Raw genomic sequence first — 22,249 nt, forward strand, 5'->3', positions numbered from 1 at the left:
CATGTTGCACTTTTTTGCAGAAATTACTGTAAAGCTAAAAAATGTAAAGGTAAACCAGAGATTATGGGATTCAAATCTAAATAATACAACCTGTATTTCACTTTACTAAATCGGATTATTAGTACATCACACTACCAATCACTGCAAGCAGCATTTACAGAAAGCTGAATAAAAGGATTAAATATTTAATTTTGTCACCAAGCTTTTAAACCTAAAACTGCTGCCTGCATGACCAAACTGAGTAATTTAATTGCAACAATTTTTATTCTCATGTTGACAACAAACAAGCCTTTCAAGAAACTTTAAGCAGAAGGCTTAGTTTTGAAAAAAGTTCAGCATTAAAAAATAAACTTGTTCAAATGGTTACAGAGTGAATTTCCCCTCGGCATATAAAAAATATCTTTCTGTATTATAAATACTTTAATTTTTCAACTAAATATAAAATTGGGCGATAATGCCACTAATGCTTCAAGAACTTGTTCAGTGGCTTCAAGAAAAAAAAGCTGCACCTGAATGTTTGTCAATAGATTCCACCACAGGAGGATTAACTTGTATTCTAGATATTAGGCATCAATAACTGTTTTACTAATAAACTGTGGGCCAGTATTACATTGATACTCTATTATACAATTATACACTGAGGAGTGCTTAGGTGAGTAGATTCTGAAAGGCACTACTTCTGTAGAGAGGTAGACTGGATAGGTAACATTTAATGACTTCCAGTGATTTTCAGTCACCGCCTTCACTTACACAATCTTAGCGAGTTGGTGGCAGTCAGCAGAATGCTCCAGTAAAAACAATCAAGTATTGTGGCATGCCCAGTGTCTCACTCCAACTAGTCCATGACTCACAACAAAATTAACAAGATTCAACAGATTTGGTTTTGTCTTTAGTTGCAGAGTGGGCTCTGTGTACATGAAAGCTGACAACCATATAACGCAGCAATGAGGAATGAGGAATGCAGGTGTGTTGGACCCCACAAACAGAAGAAAAGCTTTTTTGTCTGATGTACAGTATTGTTTGTTATGTACCATGACAGAATAGAGATTATGCTAAATGTGCTGCACCTGTTAACCCTCTGTACTGCACAAGCTCTGTCAGGCAACTAGATACTGGCTGTCAGAAAAGGGGGGATGCATTCACTAAAATGTGACATGTACAGCATTTTTCAGTTGTGTAAACTGATGTGGTCCATCAATGATATCAAAAATTGCAGCCAGCACATCTGACGTAGCCAACAACTAGAAGTCACATAATGTGTGCTAGGTTTGTCCATGCTGATTGAATTATAAAAAAAAGAAAAACATCAGCATGTTTGTGATGCCCACAAGTACTGTGTTTTTTTGCTGTAAAATTCTTAGTGTAATGCTTCATCTACTAAGAACACAACATGAAGGTGGGGCTTTAGGTGCACAAAGAGGCTGTTAACTGGCAACCAGTACACACTATTGGAGCCATTTTGCATGTACAGTAGATACAGTAAAATGGAATAATAATGACAAAAGGTTTCAAATTTAAAGTCGTCGACAGTATACCACATAGAATTGTTACAGGTGGTATACAATTGGTATCTTTGTAACACTCAGCTCAACAGCATTAAAAATAGACATTACTAAAGAGATGAATGAAGCAACGTGTTCTGTGTGAGTTTACCACAAAGGACTGGCCCTGATTACTGGTATTGATGAAGTATGTTCTATGTTCATAATTGATAATGAGGAGGAATTAATCAAGTACCATCTTTTCACCACTAACACAATTATCAGAAGCTCAAAAGAAAACACTTTTAATGTGCATTTTTCCAGTTACATGAACAATTCTCTTTAAGTACAGAATTTAACAATCATTCTTAATTTAGCAATTTGTAATATTTGGCAACTTTTTCATTTGCTTCACCTTAGTAAATATGACAAAATGAAGCTGATAAAAACATAAATGCAAAAAGCAGACCTGAATTTCGTTGTTTTTGATTGCGCTAGATAAGCTGACATTGATTTTTCTTTTGTGAATCTGATGTTACCAGCATCTATTGTTCCTGGAACCCCATTAAAATTGTCGTTCCAGGAGAGAAGTGAATATTCCAGTGCTGATGTCAAAATTAGTTTTTTATTCTGAGGCATATGTTTTGCTTATCATTTTACATTTTAATTAAATAATTTCTGTTGTTATTATTTTTTTATTACTTAGATAGTGACATTATCCTGGCACCATTCTGAAAAGCCACGTAACTTTGCTTGTTTGTTGTTGGCAATGATACTCACTGCAAGTCATGTGTTTCACAACAGATCTGTGTGAGGCGTCACAATAGCCAGCACTTTTGTAGATGGCATTGAAGTAACGCATGCATGTAAGTTTTTGGATTTAACAAATAAACTACTTAGCAAGCAGGATTAGCTATTTAATGAAAGGACTATAAGGTAGTCAGAAATTGAGACTGAATCTTTTCGACTATGAATTTTGTTTGCGTAAAGTGTTTTGACAATTGGTAATTTAGACCACCTGGTTTTTGTTCTTGGCCCGTTTAAAGAATGTGATTTTGTTTAACCCTTGGTACCTTAATTCCTCGATCCTTCTTACTAAAACAACTCCTTCAGCACACAAATTCACCATTGTGGCAGATCGCTGGGGCCCTTGCCCTCGCGTACAGGCAGAGGGCAGCCTGTTTGCGAGGCCCTATATGGCAGCTCTTCCGCCACACCCGGAAGTGCTGCCGGAATAAGTTCATTGGGCACCTGGACTCCTTTCGGGTGCCCAATAAAAAGGGGCAAGTCTCCAGCATCCAATGGCCTGAATCAGGAGGAAGTGGGTGAAGCTCATAAAGGAGGAGTGAAGATGGAAGGACTGGCTGCAGAAAGAAAGGGAATGTGTTTTACGTTGTGTTGTGGAGTGCAAATATAAATAAACTGTGTGCTGCTTGGCAATTAGTGTCCTGCCTGTAAGGGTGGGATGGCTGAATACGACGGCCGGGCATCACACCATCTATTCACAGCACCTTCAACCCAGAGACTTTAAAGTCAGCCTCTGAAACCATGATGATGGAATAGCATGAAAAGGCATGCAAATTTACCCAACCGGGGGTAGGTGAAGAGAGCTCTTTTCTATGTCATTTAAAATAAAACATGCAAGATCCTTTTAAGTTTTAAGGAAAAAAAATCCCATGATTTAAATTGTAAAGGCAAGCAGATTTATTTTAAACAGTTACAAAAGGTAGGAATCCACAAGCCTTCATTCATACAGTCTCTACTTTATGACTCGAATGCTTGACTTGGTTCTGGAACAACAACCCTGACGTTATTCCAGGAACAAAAATGCAATGATATTAAACTAAGCATGTTTCTTTAGGGTAATTCTCAAACAATCCCTTTTCAAAGACGATCTATGCTTAATGTAAAACACAGAGGAACAAAGTTAAAGTGACCTGTGCTCTCTTCAAATCATAATAAATATTATTTGCTTTCAAAGTAAAACAACATTTACTGTACATTGTTAGGACTGAAACAGTTTGGCAATGAAAAACATATGCTGCAATAATTCAGAACCATGAACTTTTTATAAATACACTTCACTGCTGCTGTAAGCAGTTTTTTTAAGATTCAATATTGTGGGCCTTCAAACGATTTTCTTTAACAAAAACAACACTGCACTAAATTTAAAAATATGCATATATTTACTAAAATAATTATTTTACAATGCAATAATATCCTGTGTTATTATATGCATGTAAGTTCGCATTCAAAGTTTCAATCTTCTAAGACATATTGTACAGCTGTAAGTAAAGATTCGAGTTGCATAATTAAGACTGCAGTCTTATAAATATAGGATGCTAATGTGTTACAGCAATTCAACGCTCTACTCTAAAGTAGACTCTACAATAAAATGACACATTTTTCACAATGATTTACACCTAAGGGAAAATAAAGCAAGACATTTTTTGAGAAAAGTTACATTAACTAATCTAATCTTATAAAGATCACTCACCTACTCCCAACTTTGAAACCTGTTCAAGATCAGCTTGTGACTTTGCAACTACAATTGCTTCAGGTAGTCTTAAGGTGAAAGGCAGAACATCCCTTCCAAGGAAAAGACATATGATTGTTAGGAATATGTCCCATAACTGCAGAAGAACCAGCAATGTGTTACAGACTGGTTTACTTGGCAGGAAACCTTGAACTTTGGAATGAGTTAAAGACAGTAAACCCATCTGTAGAGGAGAATCATTTACAGCTTTGTTTCTAAATCACAACATCTAAGCATTTGTCAGTGCACAGGTTATACCCCATTGTTATTTGCTTTCCTCATTTTTCAACAAATTTTTATTTTACAGTATTTATTATTTTATAAATGGTTAAAATAATAAATTGTGAAAGTGATTTCACTGCTGACACTGCAATTTTTTGGATTGGTTTAAAATACCGCTACCAGCAACAATATACAATGCTTCTGCAATAGTGTAGTATCGAATAGACATAAACAGAGAAACAAATTTTAGTAGGTGAAAAACTGTATGATATTAAAATAAACATGAGTCTATGATTGTTACAATTCTATATATATTTCTGGTGTATACTTAAGGTGAAGTAAATCTGAAAGCACACCTGCATATAGAAATGAAAACATAAACTGTTAGCTATTGTCAAATAGCAACTGGGAAAAAGTAAAATTCTTACCTGCTGATACAATAAAACGCAACAAGCCTAAATAGGTCAGCAAAGCTAATGCCAGATCCTTCCAAGGAGAAAGCTAAAAGAAAAAAAAATGACAAAAACAATGTTGTGATATTTTGACACAGAACTTGATCAACAGGATTTGCAAAATGCTGAACCTTTTTAATAAAGTGTACTGTCTTTTCTTATATTTTTCCAAGAAACTAAGTTGCTAAAGAGCTACTGAGTATTCTTAGAGCAGAAACTGTGTGTTTGTGTTTCACAGAAAGAAAGAGCTTACTCATATAATCTGAAACAGCTGTCCAAAATATGTGCAGTGGCCAAACTCTGCAGTTTGAAGGATCTGGTGATCTGCTGGTAATGTCTGCTCAGTGACTCACAGCACAGCACAAACATGTATTGGCGAAACTGTGTAAAAATGTACTAATAGCTACTCAAACCTACATAATTGATAACTGTATTATTAAAAAGACCAAAGTGGTTAAGTGTGCAACGATCAAATTAAATTTACAGCTGACAGCATGACGACAAAAATTACATATTTCAAGTACTTGAATGAAGAATGAATATTAATACTAAATAGCTAATGAGCAAATATATTTTACTTGAGTAATCTGTAATTAAGATCAGAGTTAAATTGAAGCAGGAATGTTCAGAGATCATTACTTTTATAATTTACAGAGGCTTTCAGAAGAGACAAATTAAACTAATAAAAGTTTAACAGTGACCTTTTCAGAAATGCTGCTCTAAACCATTAATGCATGTCACCCCATTCTTTTAATCACCATAATCCTTAACAATTTATAAATCCACATGTTGTGTGTAAAGATTCCTTCTTCTCCTTACACAATGCACCTAATTAATTGAGTGTGTTACACTTCACCTGCTGCAGCTGGTACTGGGATTGGTAGACAGCACCCAAACTATAAAAACATATCTTTTACATTCAAAACCAAAAAGTAGGTTCTACATAAATGTACAATGATTGGCCAAAAATTATTACATAGACCTACCTGAGCAGAGGTTTTGACTGGGCACAGGCTCAAGGTGTGAAATGTACGGCACATTGATTTTAGCCCAGATGACAGAGAAGTGTCCTACAATTGTTGTAAAGAGTATCTGCTCCAAACAGTTTGCTGCATCTCATCTCATGACTAGATGGAGAGCTGGTAGTTTGGAAGACCACTGCACTAATGTGAATTTGCTATCATGTTTCTGGAAACATTCAAGACCTTCCTAATCCCGTGAAATGGAGCATTATCCTCTATTCACAGTGGGTACACTCCTCTCAGCAGCAGGAACAATTGATCAACAATGACATTCAGGAATCCAGTGGTATTCAAACATAGTTGTACTTATATCAAGAAATTAAATGTGATTCACAAAAAACACACACAATTATATTGTTACGACCAGCCTGAATTACTAACATCCCCCAGGAGAGCTCCACTGAGCCAAGGGATTTTTACAATTACCCTCAGCCTCAAATTAGTATAAATCAGCAGGATTTAGGATTTGTCAAACCACGTGATGTTTTTCCAGCCATCCTGTGTCAATTCTTTGAGTTCTGCACCCCAATCTTCATTTTTTCACAGACAGAAGTGCAACTCAGTTGTGTTGTCAACGTCCATACTCCATTTGTGAGGATGGCTGATGAGTCGTGCATTCTCAAAGGCCTCTTTAGTACCCCACTGTTAGTTCAGCTGTCACTTGGCAGACTGCAGCAGATTTTTTACTCTGCACAAGTTGTGTCCACTTTCGTTAGTCCTTTTGTCAAGGATCTTGTTTTTGAAAATGAAATTCCACCTACATGTAGATATTTGTTTTCTCTGGGTGGCGAGCTAATCCCGATACACACACAATGCTGTTGTATGTGAAATCAATGGCAAAGTCCTCTTCCTAATGCACTCTTGTCTGGTATCCTCTACCATGTCAATTTTAAAGCATGTTAAACCTCCAGTTTTGACAGTTCTACTGCTGCCCTGACATCATTCACTGGTGCCAGTCTCCATTATGAATAGCACTGTCTACACATATCACACTGGCACTGACTGAGGAGTAAAATATGTGGGAAGGTTAGACGCCTCAAGTAATAAAAAAATAAATAAATATAGTACTACTTTGCAATTGTTGCTTCTAAACAGTTGTAACATATTGAGACCACCCATTGAGGAGTACTCAATATGACTGATCTTTACTGCATAAACGAGTAACAGATTTCATATTTGATTAAATTTCCCAAAAACCACTGGTCACTGGATTTCAAGGAATTTGATTTGGAGAACCTCAAATAAGGACAACTGCTAAGTCAATTTGTAAAAACATCCAAACAACCCATCCATCTTAACTAAGCACTAAAGATATATTCATCAAACAGATGCTGCTTCCAAATTATACAGTTAAATATCAGAGCATTAATTTCAATTCTCAATGACTGCTCTAAACTGACCATTAATCTATAAAAAATTAAAGTGTTTATTGTGTATTGCTTAAAGCAGGGGTGCCCAATACGTCGATCGCGATCGACCGGTAGATCGGAAAGGTAGTGCAGGTAGATCGCATTGCATTCAAAAAAAAATTTTTTTTTAAATGTTAGTCTATCATATATCCTCCCTATGGCATTTGCCACTTGATTGACATACAAGGCGGCCAGTCTGAGATCTCTTTTCTTATAACACACTGGTCATCCTGCACGCACGATCAAACGCGCAAGCTACTGCAAAACTCCGGGTATCTAAGTGATCTAGTTAGCCTTCCAATTTATTGACTAAAGAAGGGATACGAAAAAAAAAAATGGGTGGTTCTGGATGTGGAATCGGAAGAGGATTTTTTTTCTCACAATGTCACAATTGAAGTGCGTTTGTCTGATCTGTCAATCTATCATTGCTATTCCAAAGAAGGAAAATGTGGAAAGGCTCTTTTGAACTGTTCATAAAAACTACGAAACTGACTTCCTTCCGAAAGTGATCTGAGAAAGAGAAAGGAGAGGGAACTAAAATCGCAGTTAATCGGACAGCCGTCGTTTTTTACTCGGCTGAATTCAAAAGCAAAGGCAGACACTCTGAAGCATCGTTCCGGGTGAGTCACTCGATCATTAAGCATATTATATATATATATATATATATACACACACACACACACACAAGGGGGCTCCGCCCCCTGCTCGCTTCGCTTGCCTACCCCCGGCGTTTTGAACCCGTGCCCGCTGGGCAGCCGTAGTTTCAGATGCGCGTTGTAGGAGCTTGCGTTGTTTTGAACCCGTGCTTGCCCTGCTTCTGCGGTTTGAGACGCGCGTTGTAGCCGTATATCCGTCAGTCGAGCTCGTTCGGTTTGAACCCGTGCCTGCTTTGCTCCGCAGTTTCAGACAGTGGGTCACGTTCGGCGTTTTGTACGATCCCAAGCAGCAAATTATTCCTAACTTCACTATGCAGTAGTGCCACTCACAATATGGCGGTGACGCCTGCGCCTTCCGTATTATGTCGGGTTTTACCATGCTGTGTAGGCGCCTTCGCCTTTCGTACTGTCCCGCGCCTTCCGACGCGCGATGTAGGCGCCTGCACCTTCCGGGTCTGCCTCCGCTGTGTGGTGTGGACGTTTAACTGTCGTGTTTTCTGCTTTTATATTCTGTATCTTGCTGTGCATGTGTTTCGTGCCTAGGTTTTTTTGAAGCTGTTGCATTCCAGTTTTCATCATCTGTAACCTGCTCTCCATGTGCTTGGCCCCGTTCTTTAACCTCTTTATGACATTTTACTTTGTTTTCTACTCTGTGTTTTATTTCTGACCTCGCTTTATCCTGCTTTTGTTTCAATGACACCTGGTCCGTGGTGATTATATTCTCCCTTTTTCGAGTACTAATTTCCATTTGTTTGCGATACTGTGATCTTTACTGTACTGTCAATAATGCATGACTGTAATGTGATCCACCTATGCTGTATAATTTGGACGTGTGAGGAAGACGTATGTTTAATACGGAGCGTCCGCCTGTGTCACTCTGGGGCTCCCCATTGTTAATACGGAGCTTCTTCCGTACTATAATGCGGTGCATTGTGGACAACTGTGGACTCCGTGGTGTTTCCCGTTTCACTTTGTAGCTCGGTCAGTCGAGCGGTTTCTTTTTGGAGCCGTGCCTGTCTGGATTGCAGCATGTCAGACGGTTCGTAGTCTCTCCCGTTTCGCTCTGGGGCGGGGGGGCTTTGTGTGGCGCCTGCGCACGTTTGTAGTCTCTCCCGTTTCACTCTGGGGAGGGGGGCTTTGTGTGGCGCCTGCGCACTATGTCTCCTGCGTCCACGGGCAGGTCCCTGCGTCCATATCCGGTTTACCATTCTCGGTTAGTAATATATATATAAAATATATATATATATATATATATATATATATATATATATATATATATATATATATATATATATATATATATATATATATATATATACACATATATAAGAGAAGGTCTGTGATACAGTTTGCATATTTGCAGCTGGAGATCCACAAGGAGAGAAAATGAATCACGTATCATAAAGTAGTTTTTATTCCTGAGCTTTCAGCCCCTACCAGGGGCCTTCATCAGAGGATAATGCTTAGACTTACAAGAATCAAAGGCAAAATACAGCAAAAATTATGTAGTTTGGGCGGCGAGGTGGGGGGGCTAAGTCAGTATGAATGAGTATGAACGGGGGGGGGGGGGGGGGGGTTATTGGTTGTAAAGATTTTATTTATTATGAACATGTTCTTCTTAAGTTTGCATATGCTGGATTTATGTCCAAATGCGTGTAGATCAGTGATCGTGAGTCCTTTCTTCTGATGGCGTTGCAATGTTCATGTATACGTGTTGCGATTCTTTTTGATGTTTGTCCTATGTATACCGCTGGAACTGCATATATACATACATATATATATATATATATATATATATATATATATATATATATATATATATAGCATTTTTAATGTAGGTAGATCATTTTGACCTGGTCATTTTAAAAGTACCTCGCAAACCGAAAAAGTGTGGGCACCCCTGGTTTAAAGTATGTTGCCAATTATTTTGTTTTTATTTAGATTTAGGTGCAGGTTATTTGAGCTATATACAATGTTACTACCCACTATCATAACACAAGAACTGATTAATACCAAGTCTGTCAGTTTATCAAAATCTGTGAAAGGGTACTGGATGTTGTAGATTATAATGAATCCCCAAATGACGCTGCACTCTCCATGGCTGTAGTTTACTTTATAGGCAAACCGGAACAGAGAGTCAGACAAGAAGCTGGTTATTTGCTCTTCATATAATTATTCTGTAAAATATATCAATGTAGTCCATAGTCATTTATTTATAAAGCACTTTAAAAGCAAAATCACGGCTGACCAAAGTGCTGTACAATAAAACCCAACATATAAGACACACAATAACCAAAGGGTAAAAGAACCAGAAACACAGAAGAGCTTAAGTGATTCATAATAAAAAAGTACACAGATAGTCAACATCTCACACTGGGTTAAAGGCCATGGAGTAAAAGTGTATTTTTAAATAAGATAATTAAAGATAGCAAGCGAAGGAGACATCCTAACGAGCAATGGCAAATCGTTCCAGAGTTTTGGAGCTACAACTGAAAAAGCCCCATCACCTCTAAGTTTGCATTGTGTCTTATGAATAAGTAAAAGCATCTGGTCTGCTGACCTGAAAGGGCGAGACGATACATAAGGGTGCAGCAGATCCGACAGATAAAATGGGGCACAACCATTAAAGGATTTAAAAACAAATACAAGAATCTTAAAATGGATTCAAAAATGAACTGGAAGCCAGTGAAGGGAAGCCAAAATTGGGGTAACATGCTCATGCTTACTTGCACCAGTTAAAAATCAAGCAGCAGTATTTTGTACCAGCTGTAGGTGAGCAATGGAGGCCTGGCTAATTCTAAAAAGAAGCGCATTGCAGTAATCTATACAAGAGATTATAAAAGCATGTATCACTGTTTCAAGGTTGAATTTAGACAAAACAGGCTTGATTTTTGACAGTTGCTTCAACTTGGAAAAGGAAGATTTTACCACTGCGTTCACATGGCTATCAAGTTTTAAAGTAGAATCCATTTTTACACCTAAATTTGTGATCATGGATTTCTCATATTGAGCCACAGCGGAAAGGTCGCTGGTGCCACTGGGTCTAAACAGCATGACCTCTGTCTTGTTCTCATTAAAATTTAATGCCATCCAACTCCTGATGTCAATAAGGCAATCAAGGAGGGGTTGGACAGAGCATGGACCAGGGCGTTTCAGAGGGAAATAAACCTGACAATCGTCTGCAAAAAGATGAAAGGAAATTCCATGTTTCTAGAAAACAGTGCAACAGGTAACATACAGTGGATATCTTTGTAACAAGAAGTATCACACCAATTTTGAAGCAATGATCATTTTTTACCTGCTCAAAGGAAGATGAATAATATTTTTAAAAATAGTATCAAGCTGACTATCAAAAAAAAAAATCAGTTTCCTTGCTAAAGCAAGTTTACACCCAGATGATTTCTTAGTGTTCTCTGTGCTAACAAGCTACCTGGTATTATAGCATGTAATGACATAGACTAGCCCCAAGGCACAATACTGATTGTCTTTGTTCCGACACTAACAAAGTATGTATTTATTTTATTTTGAGTTGTGTAGTCATGGCAGATGCATTGTGCTTCACTTTGTACTCAATGACAAACTATACACAGTAGCAGATGTTTGAAGGATGTACACAAACTCACAAAAAAGATTGTATGATGTAAGTGCATTAAAGTCACATCAAGGGTTTTTAAACTTGTTCCAATCTGATGTTTCAACCCAGCCAGTTTCTTCTATTATATGTTTTATACTTTGCTTACAGGCCTAGAATCTCTAACTATATTTGGGGGTGAAGAATACCACATTTTAAATGCCCTGGAATACATCTGATAAACGTCAAAAAACAGTCCAGTAACAATGATCTGCTACTTTTTTCTTTCTTGAATTCTACCTGCTGCTAGAATCTCAGAAACAAAGTTACTTAGATTTGAAAGATTACAGAGTCCTGTAGAACAAAATAGGGAGTTTGATAGGACTATTTGACCTCAGTCATTGTTGCTGCTATTTTCTGAATAGTGTAAGCAGTGTTTCTGCATGACAGAAAAATTGAGGCAAATTATCCTGGCAGATAAAAACAGAAAAAGCAGACATCTCTACCACTAAGCTCAAGAGAATAATAATCTGACAAGCCCATCCAAAGCACCGAGAAAACTGGTGAACCAACAGCCACGTCTGGCACCAATAAGCAAAGTCAGTGGAAATTTTCAGATTGAACTCAAAATCAATAGAGCATTTGCTGTTAAAAATAAGACATATGCAGTATAGTACTATGTAAAAACAGTGCCAGAAAGAAACAAATGGAAAAAACAAATAAATGTGAGCAGAACAGGACCTGATTAGGGGCTCTGGAAAGACCAGTACTTAGAATGGTTGGTCTGATAAAAATAAAGGAAAGAGTTCAACTAAAACATTTTAAAAATGTACACACATGCATACTGTGGAAATATGTAAATGAATATCACAATCTGATCTGATTTTCGGAAATGGCTGTGTATGATGATACCAAAGTCCTTCACTCCACCCTCCCACCTCCAGTGGGGAAAAAATTACTAAAATTTCTAATTTTATTTCAGTTAAATTAAGTTTGCCCCTTCCACATTATGGTATATTGTGTATTGTTTCATAAAGAACTAATCCATTACATATATTTATAAAATGCTGTTATTATTTTAAATGACTTTAGCTCTTTAGGGTGATTTCCATTCTGTTTTTAAGGATATGGAAAGTTTTCTTTATAAAAAACCTCACATACAATAAGATGCAAGTTTCATTTCACAGTCAACATTGGTCTGCTCAAGCAGCAATACTGCATTCCGTATAGCTTGTAAGATAAAGGAGTGGGTCGACTATCACAATCACTACTAGAAAAAAGGAACTGGCCTTTAAACACAAAGAAGAGAACTGTACAATAATACAGTTCCACAATGGATAGAAATTTATGCCACAGAGGGCATATTTCTTATTCATACAGAAATGTAAAAGTGCAGAAATGAATTTTCCATTTATTTTAATTGCTTATTAACCCTAAACACTGAAATACCATTCTATCAATATAGGCAAGCAAAAGCATCATTTTCAACTCTGCTCCATCTAATTCAGGATTGTGGATTCAGAGCCAGTCTTGGCAGCACAGCTGCATGGCACAAAGTAGCCCTGAACAGGATGCCACCTCCTCAACCTGCACACACACTCACCTTACACACGGCCAATCTGGAATCAACAATTATCCCAACCTGCCCATCTTCGATGATAAGGAGAAGAAACCCAGGTAGATAGAGAGAGAAATGTTTACACTCCACACTGTGTGGGATTCAAACTCTGGACGCTACTACTACTACTACTACTACTACTACTACTACTACTACTACTATGATTGGCCCTAAAGGGGAGGAAAAATATAAAAAAAAAAAGTAGCCACAATTGAAATAATTAAAGATATGCAATAAATCTTATTAAAAATAGTAAAAAATCCATCCTAAATTAAAAAACAGCAAAAGCAAAATACAATATTCAAAAATAAAATTCAAAGAAGGGGGAAAACTGAAAACTGACAAAATATTAAACCAAAGGGGTGATACTGATAAATTTAGAAGACAAAGCGAAAAGTCAAAAAATAAAAAAAAAACAAACCCGTAGGTCAGAAGACTGCAAGCACAATAAAATCACACTCAAAAAAGTTAAACAGAGTAGACTAACACAGAACAGAGTTAACACCACTTGACCAAAGCAGTGACTGCAGACCCCTTAAGTAATCACCAGGGGCCTCATGTATAACGGCGTGCGTAGAACTCACACTATAATATGGCGTAAGCACAAAAGCGGGATTGTGCGTACGCACAGAAAAATCCAGATGCAGGAATCTGTGCGCACGCAAAATTTCACGTTCTTCCACTACATAAATCCCGATCAGCGTGAAAAGTAACGCACGTGCACGCGCCTTCTGTCCCGCCCCAACTCCTCCCAGAATTACGCCTCTTTGAATATGCAAATCAATATAAATAGCCTTCTGTGAAAAGACAATGGGAAAAGCACAGGGGAAAATGTAAGAATTTCAGCGAATACCAAGTGGAGGCAAAGGAAAAACGTACTATTTGTTGGTTTAAACAGTGGTATAAGCAACAAAAGAAAGTTGATCGAGTGAGAGTGTCGGAAAAACTCGAAAGATCAAATTCACAAAGTCGCACAGTGCCCGAAATAAAAAAGAAATCACATATCAAAGTCGCTGTGAAAAGGCAAGTCGGAGCCCACCGTCTGAGTGTCATATGAAAGCTTATTAGGGTACAAACAAAAAACATAGGCACACAGTGGGAAAAAAGCATGAAATGTCAACTTTAATCTCGAAATTTCCACTTTAATCACGTAGTTTATTTTGCCATTAAAGTAGAACATCATAAACTTCATCTTAAAATCGTTTATTTTACTAGTTTCTCAAGTAGCATGTTAAATGCTTTGTTCTGTGTTTGATCTTCTATGTGCTCTGTGTGTGAATCACTACGTGCTTCTGTTCTTTCTCTTTCTCCGACAGGACACAGAATCCATTACATTCGAGATATTACAGCTCTCTGAATAATTAAAATACTGAGATGTATACGTGATATCATTTTCATGATGATAGGAATGAAAGCATGTTATTAAACATGGGAACACGGTGGCGCAGTGATTGTTCATATCTCATGCAAGAGGCTTGCTGCGCCATGTGCGACCTTCGATGAAATAATTTATTACAGAAGTACTGTCTCTTTCAAACGTACTAACCTCCAATTCCTGTCCATACTTTTCTTTCTCCAATCGCCACACAATCAGCTCTGTAATAGACGTTAAGCCATTTGTAAGCTTAGACCGCCGATTCTTCAAAACTTTTAAGGAACATTGAAATATCTTCGTAGTACATGTTTAATTATTCTATTCGTCTATCCTTCCAGTGTCGCGTCAGCACCAGCAAGAATACAGCGCAAGGCAGGAGCTATCCTTGAACTAGCTATACGCTGCGGCACCGTGTCCTCACATGTTTATTTATTAACAATACAGATTATTTAAATGAAGTTAAAGTTTTATCTGTATACTATAAGCAACATATTTTGCTGCATTTCATCTTAAAAATGATATTGTCATCATATGCGCTTTATAAAGTAGCGCAGGTTGTGCAATATTATATCTGTAGTGCAAGTTTACAGTGAGGTGATTGTACTTATAAGTACAAACAGTTCTACAAGGAGCACTTGATGGACTGATTGAGTGCGTTTATAGTTCTTGGGATGAAACTGTTTCTGAAACGCGAGGTCCGTACAGGAAAGGCTTTGACGCTTTTTGCCGTGGTTGAGGTAGTGTGTACTTGAAACTGTATACCGATAATTCGCTTTCCGATCATCTGCTGCTGTGATTCACACTCAGATACAGTGATATAAATACTCCGAGTGGTGCAGTGAGAGTAATATGGAAAAAGATGATCCGCAGTGGCAACCCTTAATGGGAGCAGCAAAAAGAAGAACAAGATGCAGTGAGCGTAACAACGCTAAAGCAGTTATGGTATTTGGAATACTATGGCTATTCCCTGGCCCATTATATTGCTACAGGTTAATTACGATCAGATGCATTACACTAATAAACAATATGCAGTTAATTTCAGTGTATTTATAAAGCCGCGTCAGGAATGTGGAGCTAAGAAAGAAAGGATGAGCACACAGGAACAGTAGTTTGACCATTCTGTGGACCATTATATTGTTACAGGTTAATTACAATCAGATGCATTAAATTTATGAACGATATGCGGTTAATTTCAGTGTATTTGATAAAGCCGCCGCCGTGGATGTGGATCTAAGAAAGGGTGATCACACAGGAACAGTAGCACTGCTTTGACGCTGGGTGCCGCCAGTCTGCAAAACCGAGCGGAGAAATTGCGTACGCCAAGGTATGATTTACCGTGGAAATGTGCGTGGCTTTACGCCAAGTTTAGGTTTTATACATCGCGATTTGAGCGTGGAAACATTCGTACGCAACATTTCTGTGTGTACGCACCGTTTATACATGAGGCCCCAGGTGCTGCCATGAGGCTGTAATCCAATGAATTACTATGTTCTTCCTATAAAAACATAATAGCATTGGTACGGTCCTAAAATTTTGACTTTGGTATTGATACCAACTTTCAGATCTCAGTAACGGTATCAGCACGGTCCTGAATCACATAACTAACATAACTACAAAATCCCTGCTTCTTATTCCAGCCTCTCTGGTGTGTTGGACGATCGCGGACAGCACTACACACTGCTTCCCTCTTGACAGTATAAAGTTTTTGTCAAAGCATTTGAAGCAATAGGGCAAAGGGGAAGGATACCCCGTGAAATCTCAATCACATCGGAGCAATGTTTTTTTACTTTTCTCCCATGAAGTCTTGCTTGTGTCGAAGCATGTGGTTTTGTGAAGTCTCCAGCATAACTAAGCATGTTTTTTCCCAGTTGCTCGACTAGTCGGGGAGTGGAGTTTGAGGGGAACGCTGACAACTTCTGGTACTGAAAATCCCACAATATTGGTCCTGTATTGTTTCAAATTGTTGTTTTTTTCAGTTCTTTTCAAGTACTGGTATACAGTGCAATCCTACAACATAACTGATCGAAAAAAGAAAAGCCTATTTAAGCTAATAAAACAAGATATCAGAAAATAATGATAAAAGAAAAACGAACAAAATTGAAACTATACCAAAATGATTCAGAAAAAAAAAGACAATACAAAAATGTAGTTTTAATATTTGTTACACATGTAATTTTGTGAAATGTATGGTTTTGCACATTACAAAGCATTTCTGGTGTTATTTTCATGTTCCGAATTGATGGTCATTGCTTATGCAACGCTCTGCAGTTGGCCATGTCACGCTGGTGACGTTACCAGGTGTGAGAGTATAAATATGGTGCCAATCTCACACAGCATCTACAGTATTCCTCTGTGAATACAAATGTTCTTGATCTTTATAGTGATGTATAGCTTTATTTCAAGCAGGTCTTAGCGGTCTTGTTCTGGATACAACCTTTTATCTGATTCTGACTTTTGATTTTGTTTTGCCCTTTGATTCCTGGTTACTCATTTTGGTTTGTTTCCTGCGGTATTCTCACCCTCATTTTTCTTTTAACCACAATCTCTCATTTCTCAACCATCTCCTGGTTGTTCAAGGGGTACAGTAATCTTTGGGCACTCTACATGTCCACAACAAAAAGATACAAAAAGTCAAACTATAGGGTGAAACGGCCAAAACAACATAAAAGCAAAAAAATCATATTTGTATTATACCAAGTTTGAATTAAACAATATATAAATAAAAATGTAAATTAAATCTCATTTATGAATTCGTTTTGTGAGAAATTAAATTATTCACTCATGAAAAAACAATCACTTAGTGTAGTAGAGGTTGAATAAACACTTTAGAAGAGTTTTATGCTAAAACTGAAAATGATTTGTTTAACAAGCAATAAGCTCCTAACAGTGACTATCTTTTGCTAAAAGAACCTATTATGTATTGGTTCTTTGCAATCTTTTGAAGTGTATATCCTCTTGTGGTTATTCACTTTTTCTATTAAAATAGTTATTTTTAGAATAATGTGCTCTCACTGAATTTTAACAATGGAAGGGTTTTTACCTACATGAGTGAGTTCATAATTATAGAGTATAGAATTTCTTTACATCTCTGAAACACAAGTTCCCCTATTATCTGTAAGGTTTCAAAAGATAGTCAGATTTTTTTAATTCTTTGTTTTTGTATTTTTGCTGAGGAAAATACACAGCATACGTCAGAGGTCTAGCAGGGTGGATTCAAGAAGCCACAAAGGCCTTACCACTTCACAAAGAGCTTTTCTGTATCTTATACTAGTGGCTGGAAAAAAGGATGTCACTCAAATGAAAACAAAGAGCAGTCTAGTGCATCGCTTTTTTTGAAGACAAACACAAAAGACACTAGGTCACATAACACAAAAGGATAAAAGGATTTTTTTTATGTGTGAAATCCAGCAAACATGACAAAGAAACATGAACGACATACAGGGGACATTTAAATAAAAACAGCTTGTTGTATAAGGCTATTAAGAATATACTTTGTATATGTAAGAAATGTTTGAGGTTCAGCAAACACTTGTCTCAACATAAACATATATTTTTTTCTGAATCATACTGGTATGGACTCAATACAATCAAATTAGACATGACTGAAAAAAAGTACAGGGTGTCCCACTCGGGAGTACAACTTTAAAAATGCGAATTACTCGCGAACGTGTGAACGTAAAGGCGAGCTGTAAGAACTGAACATACCTGTATTTAGTGGAAAACAAGTCCACATTACAAAAGGTGCTGAAAATGTCCTCCCTCAACGTCCGCGCAACATGTCACTGTCGATGGAAACAATTTCACGCTCGATGTTTGCTTTCAGTTGTTCGATGGTCCTGGGTTTGCTTGCATAAACCTTGCCCTTTAAATATCCCCATAGAAAAAAATCTGGGGGAGTTAAATTGGGCGATCGAGGTGGCCACAAACCTTTCGAGATCACCCTGTCTCCAAAAAATGATCGGATCTCTTCCATACTGGCATGAGAGGTATGGCACGTTGCCCCGTAGCGGCGCCCGCTATAGAGCCCGCCTCTTTATGACACAGAATCAATTCTTCATTAAATAAGGAATATTTTGAACCTTGTTGCATGATGATACATGCATACGTTGCAGAGTAATTTGCATTTTTAAAGTTGTACTCCCGAGTGGGACACCCTATAGTAGTTGGCTTCTTAAAAGCATGGATCATTTACTTAGCAGACACCTCTACACATCACATTCATTGGGTGTAGTGGTAACCTTGTATAAAAGTGCAAAGGATTCTTTAAATATTAGGATACTTGCCACATACCACTGAAGAGTCTAAGAGAATAGCTAGTTGTTCATGTGATTTAACACATAATTAGCAAGTCTACATTGTGAGATAAATTCATGTTCCGGATTCTCTCTGCTCGGGGTAATCATGTTCACCCTGTGTCTGCGTGAATTTCCCTTGGGTGCTCTGGTTTCCTCCCATAGTCCAAAGACATGCAGGTTAGGTGGACTAGTGATGATAAATGTGCCACAGTGTATGTGTTCACCCTGCGATGGACTGGCGCCCTGCCTGGGTGTTGTTCTGGCCTTGTGCCCTATGCTTGCTGGGTTAGGCTACAGCTTCCTCACAACCCTGCTCAGGATAAAGCAGTTTTACAATATGAAGGAATGGGTGGATTCAAATATAATTTAAAAGATCACCCATGCATCAACATAAATCTATGAAGAAGAGTAATATATTGCATATATACAGATTTCAAACTCAACCTACTGTTGTTTGGGACAGGTTAATAGAGTACATTCTTGGGGCAGGGGGTATGCAGTGTTTGAGGTGTTCCATATTCAAGTGCAAATGGTGTTTTTCTACTGACAAACACCATTCCTTTGTTTTGTTTCCATCACATCTTTTTAATGAAGTTTTGTAAAATGAAATCAGCCCTAGGAACTTAATATCTTGGTTCGTTCTTCCTCTGTATGTTAAACCGTATCAACCTAGAAAAGTCTCTTCAAAGTTGTGGTAATATGGCAGTCACTAATTGCATTAACACCTTTGTCATTATGCTGCACTCATAGCTTTATTTCATTTGTATGTCATTTTTAAATAAACTGTGTACTTTTTTAAGATTTTGTATGCTTGGTGTAACAAGTGGTATATAAATAAAATGGAGTAACAAGGGTACTGGAAAAATGATAAAGTGTAAGCACTTACTGGTGGTGTTCAGTGGGAATTGAAAACTTTGATGTGCAATAAAGCACTGTGTATGGCCAAATTCTGAAGTAGCAGGTGTCTTGTGTAGGACATTGCAAAGAGAAAAATCAACATTAAAACTTGAGCATAAAAGGCAGTACAAGGAAAACTGGCAAAATGGTAATGTGCTATATGAAAAAATAAGCAAATGTAAGTAAATGTCCATTGGTTTTGTTTGACGTGTTAAATGTACAAGTAAAACTGTACGTTCTTTAGATTTCTATTTTGTAATGAAAACACCTCAAGCCAGGCTTTTAGTATCATTCTGGTTCTGGGTATTAGTGTAAAAACAGAAAAACTATTTGCAACTTTTTTCTATATTGACAGAATCATTTTCAAAACTTGATGAGCCTATAGAGTAATAGTAGTCCAGACTGACGTTTGGCCAATAAGCAAGCAGTCAGCTTAGATTTATAATTTACAATTTTTATATATAATTAAATTAATAAACTTCTTTCCTTTGTTTTGTTCATAAAGTTTCAAAAACTTTTCATATAAAATAATCATAATAAAAGAAAAGAAATCTGAAAGTTTGGTAATCTGTCACCTTCAGCCATAGTATAATTGTGGCATGAGACAGACCTAAACATGTTAAATTCAAATGATCAAAATGTCTGACACCAAATCATAAATCATTCCTGCAGCTGTCTACGGTGAAGATCAGTAAAACTTCTGGAAAGACATAGGCTTTATTTATTAGTAAATGTAGTTGCTGGGCTATATCTTAATAAAATTTTGAAAATTCAGTTTATTACCAGTTACTATCAAAAAAGGACTTGCAACAAAATCCAGTATATATCCAGTTATTCATTTTGCTACCTTATTTTCAAGCGACTGCCTGAACAAAACAGACAATGCTTCTCTATTCCCAAAAGAGCCTCTAGTTTCTCGTGCACAATTCTCCCCTAAACTCGTCACCATATCCCTCAGAATAATACAATTTATCACACACCACTGATATTCAAATAATAATGTGCTCACTTCAGCTTTTGCTAGGCACTGATTCATACAAATCAGCCTTTCTAAGCTCAAGTTTACCCAGGATAAGACTCTACCTGCTAGAGATGCTACCAGGCAGCAGTCTCCTTTGGCCACGTGTTTTTGTTTTGCTCTTAGCTCAGACTCTGTTGGGTGTCTATTTTTATTTTGCTGCTGGATGTTTTTATTGCCTTCTCATGCTTATCCCTGATGAAACCTTCTCTTTCACTGACTAATCTAACACAGTTTTCTTTGCTACACTGCTGTATCGCCTGCTAATTTTGCTCAGCTAGAAGTACTCCATTCCATCCACTACTCCGTAATGATTTATAGATCTGCTGTATTATCTGAAAATAGGAAAAAAAAATCACCCAAATAAGATCAATCCAATTATTTTACAATGTACAGCAGTTATTCTTGGATAATTCCTTTCTTTAGAGCACTCCTAGACCTCTGGCTGTTTTGTCCTGCCCTCTACTTCCTTGCCAGTCCTTTATTGGGGTGAGTTATTAAGCAAAAAGTAAAATACTGTATAAGAGATATATAATCGTAATGCATCACTAAAAAAATACTCATTCGGTAAGATCAATCATTTTTATGAACACAAGTGACAACATTTTTGCATTTGTATGATATGTGTAACCCAAGGAAAACCAATTTTGATAGTTTCCAAATACCACTTTTATTCTGGCAGTGCTTATAATTAATTTTACAAACATACACGAATACTCACTGAATTGGCTTTCCTTTATTGGGAAATCTCTGATGGATGTTGTGATTTCATTTCCAAGGCGCAAAGATATAATCTTCTTCTGAAGTTTGGCTGATTTTCTTACAATAAATATCTGTAAATTGAAACATTGACAGTGAATGTTTTCCTGTACAAGGCTATTGTTTAAGGAAAAATGAAAAGGGAGCTTTATAGATAGTATAGTAGGCATGAAATACTTTTCTCATCTCAGATGGTACTGTATGAAAGAGCCAGTCTTAAGAGTGTTAATGTTTAATGTAAAATTCCTATAAGTGTTTGCTTACTTTCTATAGTACATCAGTTTCTTATAGCTACCTAGAATACGGTATAGCATTTTCCCCCCTGCAAGTTAACATGAGATAGAACTGTCTTTGCTATATCTGTGGAAGAGAGTGTTAGTTAACCCAGTGATGAAACTGTTCTACTGCTAGCATGGACGGTAAGATGGCATGTCTAATATGTCATTTAACTTGCTTGACATGCCTCAAGCATGACTGTATGACCAAACATAAAGAGTCAAACAAGATATAAGTTTTAAACAGAGCTTTTCTTTTCTTTAATACCATTTTTTTCTTTTACTTTTGTGTGAAAGGTTTTACCTTGAAATTTAAAACCAAGATTTTTGGTCCGTGGAATTATTTGAACATGTGTCACACTGGTGCTTGAATCATCGTATGAAGCAAACTGAGAGCTGCAGAACTTTGGTAAATTTGGAAAAAACACAGCTACACTGTATATTAGTTGTTTTGAACACAACACCATTTCTTTTATCAGTTAATAGTACTTTCCTTTCCGTCTATAAAATATTTCCTGCATCTTCAATATTCTGATATAGCCTGAAGCAGAATTACTGCACTCTAACAGCGCACTTAACCTTCAAACAGCTTGACGTTCACCTGAAGACCATCATCCTGTTGCAAAATTCCATTCATCCATTTTCAATGGATGGCTATAAAAG

At 37.1% G+C, this 22,249-nt stretch overlaps 2 protein-coding genes across 2 annotated transcripts in view; both read right to left on the minus strand.

Annotated features, from left to right (window-relative positions):
- LOC127525979 (uncharacterized) overlaps window positions 1-22,249 on the minus strand; it is a 340,677-nt gene that overhangs the window by 303,672 nt on the left and 14,756 nt on the right. The window lies entirely within an intron of this gene.
- rin2a (Ras and Rab interactor 2a) overlaps window positions 1-22,249 on the minus strand; it is a 220,293-nt gene that overhangs the window by 58,168 nt on the left and 139,876 nt on the right. The window contains exons 6-8 of the mRNA XM_051919613.1: window positions 21,274-21,385; window positions 4,668-4,740; window positions 3,975-4,070 (exon numbers count right to left, since the gene is read on the minus strand). Of these exons, the coding sequence (XP_051775573.1) occupies window positions 3,975-4,070; window positions 4,668-4,740; window positions 21,274-21,385 (281 nt within the window). The remainder of the gene's footprint in view (window positions 1-3,974; window positions 4,071-4,667; window positions 4,741-21,273; window positions 21,386-22,249) is intronic.

This window comes from Erpetoichthys calabaricus, chromosome 15 (genome assembly GCF_900747795.2).
Source record: "Erpetoichthys calabaricus chromosome 15, fErpCal1.3, whole genome shotgun sequence".
NCBI classification, from domain to species: Eukaryota; Metazoa; Chordata; class Cladistia; order Polypteriformes; family Polypteridae; genus Erpetoichthys; species Erpetoichthys calabaricus.